Below are 16459 nucleotides of genomic sequence, written 5' to 3'. Positions count from 1 at the left end.
TGCTCAGGTATCTGTACCTACTCTTCTCGGACGATGACCTTCTCCCGTTTGAAGATTGGGTCTTCAACACTGAAGCTCACCCGCTGCCCATCGTCCGTAAGAGCTGCCTGCAGGAGGAAGGACCACAGGATAAGACGGTCTCCAAATAAGAATGGCGCGCCATGCAGTAATGGAAACAGTTATGTGTGTACTATTTGCGCACACAAGCAGTCACACCAATGTTGCAAACAAATATCAATGCAGGTTCAAAGTCCTTTCAGGATTGTATCGGGGACTCAAGTTCCTTTCCAGTAAAGGATGTCGATGTTTTACGCTGTGATTGTATATCCTTTTGCCGGCATTATTTCCTGCTGGCACTTCTTAATTTCTGGACAATCAAGATTAAAAAGACTTTGATGAAATGAACACCTTTTTTTGGTTCCTTCTTTCCTCTGTGAGGAAACCAGTATAACTTGCAGACCCAAATGTATGGGAGGAGGGTTGAAATATGGGCCATACTGTTTGAAAGAGAGAACCGTATAGAAAACCACGTAAGTTCTGATCTTTAATTTTCTCATTTTGTTACTCTCAACAATGATTTATTTTCTTTAATTAGATTTTTTTCCACCCTTTTGTGATCACACTCTTTGACCAAAGGTTTCTTTGCAGTTATGTTGTCCTTCATTTCAGTGTTGTATTTTTTTGGTGAGATTTGACAGTAACATAGCAGAATACATCTAAAAGGACTGAATTGTAATGATTATTGATAAATGTACAGACAAGTATGAAATGTGATTCTCAAATCCGCCTCCCAGCTAATGTTGATGTCATGTTTCGTACTGAAACACGCTTGAATGATTTTTTTTTTCTTGTTTTTTTTTTTTTTAAGTCAAGAGGAGTCAGGAAAGCAGCAGTGTCTTATGCATCCAGGGACCATTTTCTTAAAATAAGTGACAATGTTGGGATTTGCTTGGGCTGTGTGCATGGGTGACTGTTTTGAACACAAAGCCATCTCAGTCCTCTCATTCCTTCACATTAAAAATGCAAATAGGGAACCTTCAATCTGTGTTGAAAACACAGTTGAGAAAAAGGAAAAAAAATGTTGCACTGGAAGGCCACTCTGGTTGTGTTTTTCTGTTGCTGTTGGTTTGGTTCACTCTGCCTTTATATGTGAATCCACATGACTGCCAGGACTGATGATAAAGGCTGTAGAAGCCCATCTGGGTGTTTGTCATGATTTTTTTGTTACCAGTCGTGGTGTGAATGTGCTGTACATACAGATGAAGTGAGTGACCCGTGTACGAGCTCGTCTTGACTTTATTTTGTGATCTTTTTTATTCTAAACTTCAGTTCTTTTTCTGGGTTCTTCTGATTTGCTTCCCTCAGGTGTTTAAGTAAAAAAATAAACAAACTGATTTTAAGCCTAATTATTGCTGGTATTAATTATTGTTATGACTTATTCTTACTGTTTAATTTGACTTATCTTTTATTGTTGAATATTTTCAAATACTGATAAAGATCTGTGCAACTTTGTACATTTAAAACAATCACTGTTGTCATCTCGTGTTTGTTGTCATTTTTTAAATTTTCCTTTAGTGTTTCTTTTACAACATAATTGGATGGTTTGATGTTTGATGGGTTAGTTTCGAGGAAAAGGCCTGCACTGACAAAGAAAGGAACAGAACTGACTCAGTGCCTTCTTTAATTAGTCATGGTTTATTTCCTGGAAGTCCTTCACAGATTTAATTGCTGATGTAATTTACAGAGATGCTGTAATTTCCAGCCTTTTCAGGGCCAGAAAATGACTAATGGGGTTTAGTCACTTCATTTCGCTCACTGCGGAAGGCCAAGAACGGATTTAATATTCTCCCAAAATTATTTGCTGCTACCTTCTTACACAAGAATCATAATTTCAGTGTGCTTTTTTGTATTGTCTTTTGAAAAACTCACTGTGTATTATTGATATTGAAAGAAGACATATTATGCATTGACACAGGAAACTCCAGTTAACAGTTTTCAATCCAACAAGCTTTTTGGGTGAAAAATACCCCACATTCTTGAGCTGTCAAATCCTCAAATCAAGCCCAGTTTTCAGTTCTCTAACAGTGTGTTCCAGACCAAGTAGGAGGTTGGACTAAACCTATTAAAAATTCCCAGTTCAAGGCTTTACAGCTCCCTGACATATCACAAAAGAAGAGAAATGCCTAAACAAGTGTGATGTAATCAACTGTTGTGCATAAAGGTGTTGAAAAGTTTGAGACTTGAAATTGCTGTAGGGCATAGACTGTGTATATATACACTTGAAATACTGTGCATCACACCACCCATAGGTTTTATGTACAGATGTAGAAGAGCCATTTTGAAGCCAAAAATATTGCTGCTCTGGGTGTTGCCTTGTTGGCAATGACATGCCCTATGAACACATACATACATAAAGAGGTAGAGCATGGGCAAGACCCTGCATGGGCTGGGTGGGACAAATGAAACCTGAACACACCCCATTTTACTGAACAAGTCATGCTAAAGTTCAGTGGCGGTCCTAGAGTGATTTACTCCCCGGGCGAAACCCCCTGCGTGTGCCCCCCCCCCACACACACACACATACACTAACGTGGCCACCACCTCCGCCCCACCACCCATGAAAACACTAACTTGGTCCAGAACACCCACAATCCCACAAATTAACTCACAACAGCTATTTTCAAGAACAAAATTCCAGTTTTAATGACTACTGCAATAACAAACACAAAGAAATTGGCACAGTCTAATGTGTTATCATCCATGGACTTATCTGCAATGATCATTTCAAAAGTTTGCAGGAGGGCATCATAATTGTTTGCCCCAGTGCTCACTATCCGTGATATGAAATTCCATCGAGTAGGAGCATTTCTGGGCAACCTTGAGCAGCCTGCAGACTCAAGAAAAGACATCCTCTTTGTGGATTTTGAGAAAAATGTGGCAAACCCAGAGAGTGATGCAAAAAATATTCTGCACTCAGATAAGCATTTAGCCCCCTGAGACAGAACCAGATTCAGTCTGTGTGCATAGCAATGCACAAACATTGCACTGGGGGCTATTGCTTTAACTTTGGCCTGCAAACCATTGAGAGCTGAAGTCATGACAGCAGCCATGGCTTCTTCGTAAGGAAGACTATCAAATGGCTTCGCCAAAATCCGGTCCACAAATTGTCTGCCATTATGTGCAGCTTGCTACCTAGCTAGCTCGCTAGCTGGGACTGGCGCGAGGCTAGTGTGAAGTGTGTCCACCTTTGGGTGCTTTGTGACGGTGAAGGAGCTCAGCAGCACCCGCTGCTCGGTAGGGACAGAAACTGCGATAGAAGTCAGAAAGAGTGATAGAAGTCAGTCTCCAAACACAAGCAGCTACAAAAAAAACACCAGAAATATAAGCTTGATTTGTCGCTAGTCATTTTTAACAAAGAAAATGCCACGAAGAGGATTAGGAAAGTCTCCGGTTCAACTCAGAAAAGAATGAAAATGCTCCCACGGATGTTTACACCAAAAGATCGCTGATTCGCTCATTTCGCTGTCAATCAAAAAGGGATTCGGCCTCAGACAGATCATCCAATCATTATGCAGAAGCTGAGCGTCCAGACCAGCCGAGGCCCGCCCACTGCCCCGTAGACCCCCAGACACGCTGAGCGTCCGATGGGCGGGACAAAGCCCAGCATTTATCCAATGACTCGTCTCGTTTCGCAGCAGTCTTTGCTTTGCTACTGTTTATAGCACTGTAAAGCTGCGGGAATGAGTGAGAGGAAAGCCGCCATGGGACGGGAAGGTGGGGGCGCCGCTCTCTAATGTAACCACGAACCCTCCCATCAGGACAACCCCCCCACCCTGTATTTTTTTTTTTTTGGACAGTTTTTTTTTTTCGCACAGTCGTGCCGCCCCATCCCCATGCCCGGGCGGCCCGCCTCCAGGACCGCCCCTGCTAAAGTTGCACTGACACAAGCATGTTTTTGATTCATGCAACAGCACGACCTGTGTCGTGATGATCCCACCCACTGTGATCCCAGCTGGACACCGTTCTTTGTTCTACCAGCTGCCATACACTCTGCGTTGGATGCTGCATGTATAAAATAATTATTTCGTGGCAGATTAATCAGTTTTGTCTGCAAATTGGCTGTTGAAAACGGCTCTAATCACTTCTTAATCACTGAGGAGGCTGCAGCCGGAGCTGTTCGTACGATTGCGCATGCGCCTAACAAACTGCAGAAAGCATTTTGAGCTGTCTAAAAAGGTAATTATTTGTCTTGTTTACATTGTCATGGCTTGATAAAACAGTTGCGTGTTTGTCCTTCTTGTGTGCAGCTGTTAAAGTGTTTATTTTTATGTTTATAACAGATTTAAATTCTTGCTATTATCCTTCAAACAAGCTGTGCTCTGATGTGATCCGCTGACCTCACCACTCGCTCCACTTGATGAGCTGCACGTTGTGTTGGAGATTAGATCGCGCCACATAGCACGACATTTGTGCGTGAAGGATTTTTTGAACATTTCAAAATTCTCTGTGCACAATAGCACGCACCGGCACCCCTCTTGTGTCCTGTCTGCACCAGTTAAAGACGAGTTTACTCTCCAGCACGACACAACACAACACAGGCCGTGATGTGTCATGAATCAAAAACATGCTCGTGTCAGGGCACCTTAACAGACCAACCTGGTTCAGGCATTTATTAAGGGCCCCGTCACACTTAGCATGACGAAGCCAAATCAGGCCAAATGGGGGAAAAAAGCCAAACATCGATGCATTGTCGGGAGGGACAGGCATGTGGATACCCATGTACAACTGCCATATGACCACTTCGAATGTGGGATCCCGCCTCGACTGACTGGTGCACAACCATGTGTATGCATAGGATTGCAATCCAAACATAGTTGGAACACAGTACGAATACAGAAAATGTCAGATTGCAGTAAGAATACGAAGAATGCACATCAAATACCATGCGGGTACAATTTGATTGTCTGGATAGAAGGCAAGTAAGGGGGAGTGCTGTCATCTGTGGTGTTTATCTAGACATGCCATTCCTGTCGTGTAAATAAGGTACCTTGGATCATGGCAGTACTGTTGTGCATGTATGCAGACTGATCAGATGATATGAGCTGACACACGTGCTGCAGAGTTATTGGATGATACAGCCTCAACATGGGCAGTGGAACATTCAGATGATTTTCCTCCTTCCAGGATATATTAGGTCCACGAGATGACCATACTGTAGTTCACCCATGTGTCCTGCCGATCAGTTAATGCTTCACATGACATACTGTCTGGACTTTGCGATCACGTGTTATATACCCTGACAGGTAGTGGGGCATCCCGCTGTCCAGCTGGTTGACACGTCGTGCGCCACTGCACGGAGCGTCATATGGGATATATATTTCTTGGTGGACAAGGCATGTGCCAGGTTTTCAGCAGCACAAACTATGAGACTTGTCAGGATGGAAGAAAGATAAATGCAGAAATGTACAGAGAGATCCAGGATGAAAGTTGCTCCAGAGTGTTCTTGGCCCCAGACTGGGGTGACGGTTCATCTTGCAGCAGGATAATGACACAAAGCACACAGCCAAGATATCAAAGGAGTGTCTTCAGGACAACTCTGTGAATGTCCTTGAGTGACCCAGCCAGAGACCTGAATCTGATTGAACATCTCTGGAGATATCTGAACATGGCTGTGCACCAATGCTCCCCATCCAACCTGATGGAACTTGAGTGGTGCTGCAAAGAGGAATGGGTAAAACTGCAAACTGTAAAACAGTCAATTACTGGAAATCTGTATCATAAACAGCAGACTACACATCAAAAGATGTGAATATTGTGAAAAGTTCAGTTATTTTTTTAGTTACCACCAACATGAGAAAGCCTGCTGACTTGACAATTTTCCAGAACAGTCAGTGACACCTTCCATAAAGAGGGCAAGATATATAAGATCTTTGCTGAAAGGGCTGGATCAAAGCATATTTATGGAAAGTTGACTGGAAAGAAAAAGTGTGGCTGGAAAAGATGCACAAGCAACAGGGATGACCAGAGCTTTAACAAGATTGTTAAGCAGAGCTGAGATCCTTGGGGGAAACAAGGAGTGGACCAAGGCTTGCAGTCAGTGCATCAAGTACCACCACACAGAAACGTGTGCAGGAAATAAGCTACAAATGTCATATTTCTGGTGTTAAGCCACTCCTGAACCAGAGACATCGGAATCATCTTACCTGGGCTAAAGAGAAAAAAGAACTGGACCATTGCTCAGTGGTCGAAAGTCATATTTTCAGATGAAAGTTAATTTTTCATTTCATTTGTAAATCAAGCCCCCAATGTCTAGAGGAAGAGTGGAGAGGCACAGAATCCAAGTTCCTTGAAGTCCAGTATGAAATTTCCACAGTCAGTGAAGATTTGGGGTGCCCTGTCATCTGCTGGTGTTGACCCATTGTGTTTTATCAAAAGTCAGCCCAGTCAACCATGAGATATTTAGGAGCATTTGTCTATTGCAGGTCTGACACAGAGACAAACTCATTCACACTCCCACTCGCACCTAGAGTAGATGTGGGGTCAGCAATTAATATCTGCATATCTTTAGAAGGTGGGGGTGGGGGGGTTGTGTAACACCCAGAGTGAATAACTCATGTTGATCAATTTAATTTAAATTCAATTCAATTTGTTTAGTTTATATAGCGCAAAAGCTGCCTCAAGGCACTTTACACCTAACCTTAAGTACACAGGCAACAGTGGAGGAAAAACTCCCTCTGATGATATTGAGGAAGAAACATCAAGCAGACCAGACTCAAAGGGGTGACCCCCTGCTTAGGCCATTCTATGAAAACGGGTTACAATACACAACACAACCTCAATTGATGAGAGTCCATGTAGGCATCCAGCACCACTGGGGGGGGGGCATCGAGCCACTCATTGGATTTGTTCCTCTAACAAAGTCCGTCCCGCATCTGCCACAGAAATCTTCCAATCCAACACTTGGATCCAGCCACATCTCAGACAGAGAGAAAAAGAAAACAGAATCAGATGGCCAGGAAAACTACAGTTAAGGTTTAATTCATCAGCATTAAGGGCCCTTTCACACATAGTGCGAATGTAGTTGAAGTGTGCATGAAGCAGGAATCGTATGTGTAAAATCGTAGCTGCTTCCAATGCCTCGTACGCCCGTTGCTACAACTATTTGTGCACACCAGCGGCTGAAAAACAGAGTGTATGCTGTGAGAGCCCATCAAATCCTCTCACGGCAGTTGTTGGTCAAATTCCAGCTGACACACATGAACATCTAACACCGCTTGCTAGGCACTTAGAAAATGTGTGGCCATTCAGACTGTTAACACAACAACAGTCAGCAGACGATCACTGTCGAGCTGGATGTGAAATTTGTCTATGTGCCCCCACGAGTGGGGCGTTGCAAAAAGGCACACACATGTGGTGCATGTGTCTCGCATGTGTGCGTGTGTGTCGCCCCCCCCCAACACATCTGGCATGCAGGGGGGAGCACAATGCATAAAATGCTTATATGTATGTATAGATCTGATCACATGGAGGCCGAACAGCCAGGTCTGATTGCACATAGCACAGGAAGGGGCCTGTCAGCTGATCACAGCACACTGACAGCTGGATGACAGCTCAGTGCCCACGTTACAAACACAGAAACCACCGCCAGGACAGATATATAAATTATGACAATACCTATGCAATTACATAACAAATAAGGAAAATGAATGAACCACATAACACAGAGTGACACATTGGTCTGGGAGCTGGATTGACAAGGGGGCATGTCTGCCCACAGCTGCTGCTGTTAAGATCTCTCCTGCTAGACATCCCAGCTTGAGAACACGTTCCATGTTTGGAAGGACATGACCTTACAACATTCCTCTGAAAGCCACGTGTCTCTGTCTGCTATCCTCACGTGGAAATATATAAAACATATTTTGCTTTTGTGCCATGCTGCAGCGGCTGCACACAGCGCACCCCCTTCATGTCCTTGTTGATTTCAGGCAATTTTCCGCTCTGATTACAGGCCAGCAATGGTAGCACAGTGATAAAGTTTACGTCTAATAATCAGAGCTTACAGGTTTGAATCCCGTGACTGCCATTTTTTTTTTTTTTAGCCAGGGTTATTTAACCGTAGGGTTTTGTATTGTGTCCCCTTTTATGTATTATTTATATCAACCCAGTGACATTCACTAATTATACAGCTGGTTATTATTTTATTTTCCTTCACATCAGTGGCGTGATGTGGTGCACCTCGTCCCAGCTGTTCGCACTGTGTTCCTTCTCACATGACACTGTCGCATGCATGACACCGTCACACCGGGATCACGCATGCCTGCCTGTCGGCTCAATGTTTTCATTGTTTGCTCATACAAGCTGTTCTGCCATGAGTCACCCAGATTTGTACTTAATCGTACTATGTGTGAAGGGGCCCTAAGCAGCAGGAAAGCAGAAGAAATACTAAGTACTGGCCAAAGTACTAAGTATTTAGAAATTCTAAATATTGATCAAACTTATCTTTCAAAAATTGATTCTCTCAGCCACATAAGAACAAAAATATTATATCCCTCAGATGTGCAAGTGGTAAGATGACTGCTAACACGTGGATTTTACTTTTCAACACAATGTTTATGACAACACATACGTATTTAGTGCAAAAATACTGTAATGGGATCTGTTTTTTTACAGTGTTTACTAGTCAACCTACATGTTGTAATAAAAAAAAATCTATCAGTTTAGGAACAGGTGAGGCACCAGCACCGTTTTAAAAGTTTCAACTTTGTGCCGGTTTCACAAAAATCTCAACAATATCCATTCTGATGTATCCATTCTCTACAGGTCTATATTTACTTAGAAAGACAGATGAAACCTGTTTAAAGGATTCATTCCTGCATGAACACCCATGTTTTCATCAAAGTAAGTCTTGTAAAAAATTAATGAATAAATACACTAATCAATAAATATGATTACAAATGGTATCCCTTTAAAACAAACTTCATCACAGGTGTGTGATTTAAAATGTGCTACAGTCCTGAAGCATTTTTCCTGCAACTCAGGAAAGATGATGAACAAATTGAGAATAGTGAAAGGGTACAGTATGAATGCAAGGTCACCTCATCTCAGCAGGGATAGTAACTGAAGCATCATTATCCATTTGAATACTCCTGATGCTGAACGTGAAGGACAAACATGACAGATAGTCCCTCCGGTTTGATAATTTTGCTGCTTTTAAACTTCCTCAGAATTCCAGGAGGGTGGCAGCAATAGAAATCCTGGAGATGTGCTGTGACAGGGTGAGAGCGATGAAGTGGGAAGAGTCATCACTATCTCTGAGCCACAGCTGTCCTCCAGATGTTCTCAACAAAGCAGGAGTTTTACAGCATATTAACAGCTACACCAAGCCCTGTGGTTGAAATATTTATCAAGAATCTGACTTCAGATAACTCTGTTTGCCACAGAGACACCGATCTGTGCTAAAAATGTGACTTAATTTTTCATAATATACAATGTCGTTTATGTTTCTACTAGTGGGCACAGCAAACCTAAGAGTTAGCTTCGATAACCACTAATTAGGTTATCTGTGATCACCCTACACCGAAAAAAGTGAAACACAGTGCACTTCATTCAAAGTACTTATTTACATTGGTCTAATGGAAAATTGTGGTTTCCTGTTCAAATCTGCTGGAATCACTTTACAAAATCCTAAATATACATTGTGAGAAACTAAAAAAATTAGCTGTAACAAATTACATCAATTTTTTTAAGTTGATCCAAAGTAGCATTTTTTTCAGTGTAAACTGCTAAAACATTTAACTGACTGTGCCACTCATTGCTAATTTTATCATATAAATTTAGCTTTGGCTTGTATTTTTTTACGGATGCTGCATCGGATCATCAGGAGTTGAAGGAGGTGAAGCTCTCAATTTACCCATGTATTTACACTCATAATCTCAACTGTGGTCATGAGCTTTGGGTCATGACTGAAAGAATAAGGTTGTGGATCAAGTGGCGGAAACGAGATTCCTACTTCGGGTATCTGGGAATTGGAGTAGAGCTGCTGCAGCCAGATGAGGTAGTTTGGGCATCCGGTGAGGCTACCCCCTAGTCATCTCCCTAGGGAGGTCTTCCAGGCATGTCCAAGTGGGAGGAGGCCCATGGGAAGACCAAGGACACAATGGAGGGATTATATTTCCCATATGGCTTGGAAACACCTTGCCGTCCCCCAGGAAGAGTAGAGGACTTGGCTGAGGATATGGAAGCATGGGATGAGCTGTTTAGTCTGCTGCCACTGGACTTGGACAAGTGGCAGAAAATGAAGGAATGAACACCCTGATAAACAGACTTAAAGAGCTGAAATTCTAATGTGTTGTAGAGAAAATACGGAGGTTCCCAAAAAGGTTTAGCATTGCTCACTTGATGAACATGATGTGCTGTATTTCCTTGAGAATTAGCACCTGATTAAAAAAAAAAAAAATTCCTGTTGAAGACAAAAAAAAATCCATATATAAAGACATACCTGGGTATAAATTACACTGGATTATAAGTCACACCTTTTCTGTATTATCAACTCTTTAATGTTGGATTTTTGTGTATTGTTGTAGTGTACTTTTTATTACTGGCATTTATTTGTTTTATTTTTAAAGTTTATTTTGTTTATTGCTTTGTTTCAAATGAAATGTCTATAGAAATAATTATTATTAATAAAATAGGAGTGATTTTTTTCAGTATGTGAATTAATCTAGTAGTTTGTAATATCATCATGAAATGCACATTTCATGATGGTATCACGAAATGTGGGGTGAAAATGGGGGGAGATCTGTGGGGGTATGGTTAGGGTTAGGGGTAGGCTTTGAATTAGTTAAAAAAAATAGCCCACGAAAATGAATCATTTCATGGCGGGAGCACAAAAAAAAAGCACAAGACTGGTCTAGTAAGTTGCACCTTTTGTCAGACACAATGGTTCAAGGTGGTAGGACACAAATGCTGAATTCAAATGGGAAAGCTTAAAAGTTTAATAATTGGTCAGGTAGGGTTTGGTACACAAAAAGGCAGGCAGATATAAGCAACAGTGTCTGGAACATCAGGCAGAGACAAAATCCAAAAATCAGGCAGACAGGTCAGAAGATGGGTAAGGAAAAACTGGATAAATACTCGGAAGACAAAAAGGCTTGAAAGAGGCACAAGGCACAGCAATCACAGAGAAGTGAAGGAACAAGTGCACCTTAAAAGATAGATAGATAGATAGATAGATAGATAGATAGATAGATAGATAGATAGATAGATAGATAGATAGATAGATAGATAGATAGATAGATAGATAGATAGATAGATAGATAGATAGATAGATAGATAGATAGATAGATAGATAGATAGATTTTATTATCATTGTCATTACAACAATGGGGAAATGATTGTGAAGAAATGCAGGAAAGGTGTGGTGGAGGAGTGGCAAGCATGAGGGAAAATGGGAAGGAAATGCCCAACACCAGACAAGAGAGATCCCTGACACCAAAACCCAATCGTGCACAAATCACAGAAAAAACAAAACAAAACAATGCAACAATAAACCCCACAACCCCACTCACAACATCAGCCCACAGACCCACAGAGTCCTGGGTCTCCAGAGATGAACTGCAACTCTGATTACAGGCCAGCATGTGCAACTGAGTGTCATCAGTGTAGCAATGAAAAGGAATCCCATAACCACATAGTATGTCAGAGGGGTGCTATATAAAGGGAGCAGGGACCCTAAGACGGACACCTGGGGAATTCCGTATTTCATGTCACCATGGTTAGGGGTTGTGTTGTTGTTTAGAACACAATGAGAGTGACTTGTTAAGTAAGATGTCAACCATGCAAGGAACATTCCCAGTAATCCCAAGACAATTCTCCACAATATCAAGTAGAATATGATGATCCACTCTATCAAACGCAACACTAAAATTTAACAGGAACAGAACCATAGTGGTGTCTGAAACCATTGCAAGCAGAAGATCATTTACCATTTTAGTGAGAGCTGTCTCCATAGAATGATACATTCTAAATGCAGACTTTAGTGGCTCAAAGAAATTAGTTTCAGTAAGGTGGTCCACAAGCTGATGTGAAATCACCTTTTAATTGGTTCATATCTGTCCAGTCGTTCAATGTGTCTTGTATAATAGCACTACCTCTGACCTTGCTGACATGAGATTTGGGGTTCCACAGGGATCTGTTTTAGGCCCCTTGCTTTTCTCCCTGTATGTGGCACCCCTTGGGCGTATACTGCAGAGTTTTGGGATTGCCTTTCATTGTTATGCTGATGATACTCAGTTGTACATGCCGATAACTGCGGGAAATCTCACTCCCATAAAATGCCTGGAGGACTGTCTTCTATCAGTGAGAAGTTGGATGTCTAGTAACTTCCTACTTTTAAACTTTGATAAGACTGAAATGATGGTTCTTGGTCCAGCGAGACATCGGCATCAGTTTGACCAGCTGGCGCTCAGCCTGGGTTCGTGTGTCATACATCATACAGACAAAATGAGGACCCTTGGGCTAATTTTTGATCCCACGTTGTCTTTTGACCTCCACATCAGGGATGTTACTAGGACTGCTCTTTTCCATCTGAGAAATATAGCGAGGATCCGCCCCATCCTGTCCATGGCTGATGCTGAGACCCTGATTCATGCTTTTGTTTCTTCTAGACTAGGTTATTGTAATGTTCTATTTTTAGGCTTACCACAGTCCAGCATTAGGGGTCTTCAGCCAGACTTCTGACACGTAGCAGAAGGTCTGAACATATCACACCCATTTTGGCATCTTTGCACTGGCTCCCTGTCTTTGTGAGAACAGATTTTAAGGTTTTGCTATTGACTTATAAGGTTGTTCATGGACTGGCGCCATCTTATCTGGCTGATCTGGTGGAACTCTATGTGCCGGCCCGGGCTTTGCGGTCGCAGGATGCGGGACTTCTCTGTGTTCCCAGGGTGAACAAGAAGTCAGCAGGTCAAAGAGCCTTTTTGTATTGTGCACCCACCCTGTGGAACAGTCTTCATGCGACCATGAGGCAGTCTGAGTCCATGGACATTTTTAAGTCAAGACTCAAAACCTATTTTTATTCTCTTTCTTATGGATAGTTTTTATTTTTATTTGTATTATTCTTTTACTTCTGTTTTTATTTATGTATTTGAATTTTTTTTATTCATTTTTAATTATTTATTCAATTTTATGTTGACTTGTTTTATGTAAGGCGCCTTGAGACGGCTTTTGCTGTGATTTGGCACATTATAAGCTAAAAAAAATTAAATTAATTAATTAATTAATTAATTTAATTAATGGCCTATAATGGCATATAACTTTTCAGTAGACTGGGGTTAAGATTAGGTTTCTTAAGCAATGGTTTAATTACTGCAGATGTGAAACATTTAGGAACAGATTCCAAGGATAGTGACAAATTAATAATTTCAACACAATAGGCCCAAAGAGTAGGCCACAGGTCCTGAAACAGTTTTGTTAGTATCGGACTGAACAGACAGGTTGAGCTTTTAGCAGAGGTTGCAAGTTTCATCAGCACACCCAGTGAAATAATGTCAAATTTGATAAATCTAGGTAATATTTCAGTGATGGCACCCACTTCAGTAATAGTGTGTAGCGGCCGGACTAAGGCATGCTGGGATATATTTAACCTAACTTCATCTATTTTCTTCTCAGAGTAATCAAATAAGTCATGGGCTGTAAATGGAGAGTGACTTACAGGTGGTTCTCCATGAATAAGTATCACCACTGTGTTGAACATGAACTTTGAAATACGCTACACTCGGAGGTCCAGAGAGCAGACTTTCACACCGGGCCTGCTTCATGTGGCGTCATGACGACGCATGAATGTCTGCGTCAGGTGCGCGCAGCAGGGTGGCAGAAAGGAGGTGAGGACGCAGCCTGCATGTCCTCTGCACAGAGAAATCAGAGTGCACAGTTTGGCTACAGCCTTTTGTAAAATATGCCATTTTTTATTTGTAAAAAAAAAAAAAAAAAAAAAAAGGCATTTTTTAAAAAAAAAGCCAAGTTGTAATTATGTAACTGTCTGATATAACCGGTGTCAAAATAAATTGAACACTGCCATGATCTACTGGTGCCAGATGTTCAGTACTTAAGTTGGGTTTACACTGTGCGAATTTTGGTCCTTTTTCAGCTGATTTTTCATTAGTGCAAGAATTTTTTGGACCGCACTGAGTTTCAGGTTAATCACGCGTCCTGCATCGTTTAGTATACATGGAGTAACAAGCTGTGTTTAACCTCTCACAACCACCTCCTGATCGGCGATCGTATGGTCAGATGAAAATCAAACCTGTTTGATATTCTGGTCGGCCGTCGCGAAGGTATGCCACTGCTGAAGCACTACAAACTTTTACACCTAGCGGTTCTGTGGTACAGTTTGAGCTGGAACCGAGTACAGTGATTGAAAATATCAGCCCAGCTTCAGGGCGAATACTGCCATGAACACTACTGGCCAGTAGATGGCAGTAGAGGCCTTGAAAACTTGCCAAAACAAAATTCCAGATAATCTATGTTGCTACGTTTAAGATGCGTGGAATTTAATAAAGGCAAACACAATAACAAGGTCTATAAACCCAGAGAACATATTCACAAGAGTTTTAGGCACTAGAGTTTAATGCTGTTGTCCGTGGAGCCTGATCAGAGTGTCTCAAATGCATTTCTCATGTTGTGTACTGAGATTACCCTATCCTACCCATAATGCACCTGGACACAGCTAAAACCTTAAAAATTAGCGCATTACTTTAAAACTAAAACATATGTCTGATATTTTCATTTCATAAAACTTCAGACATGATGTTAATTTAAATAACTTGTGCAAAATTAGTTTGGTTAAAATTTGAACCATAAGTTAAAAATGTATGCCTCTGGATAACTTGGGTGACATTGCCCACGTATCAGTATGGGTTAAAAGAAATTAGTTTTTTTTTTTTTTTTTTTTTTTGCCTGCAGATGATAGAGTGTTTTTTCTAGAAACAGCTCTCTTCTGTTTGCAGAGGATAGGACTATATATCTGCTACAAAACATTTAACAGGTAGGTGTTCAACTGATTTTAAATTTTATAAGTGTTTGTAGCTGTTCAGCTTTGTTTACCACGTTAACGGTCTAAAAATTATCGGACAAAAATTTATCGGAAGATAATTAGTCCAATAATGGTTTTCAAAGTTATCTGAAAAGATAATCTGATAATGAAAACATTATCTTCGATAATTATCGGTTATCGGAACTATGCTCACCAGTGGCCACATTCATACTATGTGTGAAGGGGCCCTTAATCATGTAAAGTGCTTCTAAATCTTCTGTATTATTCTACTGTCCTAGAAACTAGACCTTAACACAAAAGTAACACGCACACACAAACACATAAAGTACATAAATAATATTGTTGATATATGACTTTGAGGTATAAAGACCAATACAACAAATATTCAAGTATTTGCATTATGGTCCAAAATTTTAAGCTGTTGTTGGTGATGCTGTGTCTTTGTGCCACCAGGAAGATGATGAAAGCCAGCCCGTACATGAGTAAACATTCTTTTAAAAACAACCGATCTGACGTTACGAAGGGAAGATGTCAGTGCATGGATCAGATAACAAAGACGAGCCTCCTTTGGCTCCTCTGATGACAGAAACATTGACGTGACAGGTTCAGCCACCTTATACCCATCACACCTTTGACAAAAACAGCTTTGTTCAAAATCCCTTAGATTTATTCTGGGAAAACAATGTCATCTTGTGTGGTGCTCAAAACAAACAACACACTTCTGGAATGTCAAAAGGCCACAGTTATTTCTTCATATTTTTGAGGGGCTGGACATGTCCATTTTAAAATAATAATAATAAAAAAAAATGTCTTATGAAGCTGTTTTTGCTGCTGTTCCATCATCTGTTTTCTTGAAAAGGAAGTTAAGTGAGACATGGTGGAAAAATTTGAAGAGTTCCTGTGTTGTTAGTCAGTAAAACTTTGTTGTGTGGGATAGGAGCTGACTTGCTGATTTCAGTACTATTGCTAATTTTCAGACATATACGTATACATCAAAAACAATCCTGTTGTGGGTGTGTCTTGTCTGTGCTTGTGTGTGTCTCTGTGCCCTTTATTTGTGTGCGTGCCCCTCGTTCATCTCTGCGCGTGCCCCTCGTTCATGTCTGCATCTGGTGTGTGTGTGGGCGCGTCCCCACTCCCTGTCTGAGATCTGTGCGTTAGGTTTGTCCTGTCAGTTGTGTGCATGCTTCTTGTTCAGGTCACTGTCAAGTGTGTGGATTTGCATCCATGTTGTCTCTCTCCTGCTTGGAGGGGTCAGCTGTCTCCAGCTGTACGTGCGTCCTTATGTCTTCCTTGTTCACTGTCTTGTATGTTCTTGGGTTTTTTCACTCATCAGTTCCTTTATGTAGTTATTAGTGTCAACACTTCATCCTGTTTGCATCCTGGGTTTATTTTCTGTTTGTT

At 41.3% G+C, this 16459-nt stretch overlaps 1 protein-coding gene across 2 annotated transcripts in view; it reads left to right on the top strand.

Moving 5' to 3' along the window:
• Nucleotides 1-1526, top strand: part of LOC117513878 (mannosyl-oligosaccharide 1,2-alpha-mannosidase IA) — an 827748-nt gene extending 826222 nt beyond the window's left edge. For both annotated transcript variants that reach the window (XM_034174114.1, XM_034174115.1), the window contains exon 12: nucleotides 8-1526. In XM_034174114.1, the coding sequence (XP_034030005.1) occupies nucleotides 8-149 (142 nt within the window). In that variant the 3' untranslated portion in view covers nucleotides 150-1526. The remainder of the gene's footprint in view (nucleotides 1-7) is intronic.
• The last annotated feature ends 14933 nt before the right edge of the window (nucleotides 1527-16459 follow it).

Source organism: Thalassophryne amazonica, chromosome 7 (assembly GCF_902500255.1).
Source record: "Thalassophryne amazonica chromosome 7, fThaAma1.1, whole genome shotgun sequence".
Lineage (NCBI taxonomy): Eukaryota > Metazoa > Chordata > Actinopteri > Batrachoidiformes > Batrachoididae > Thalassophryne > Thalassophryne amazonica.
Note: the sequence above shows the minus strand (reverse complement) of the source record. Positions and strands in the feature narration are given on the sequence as shown.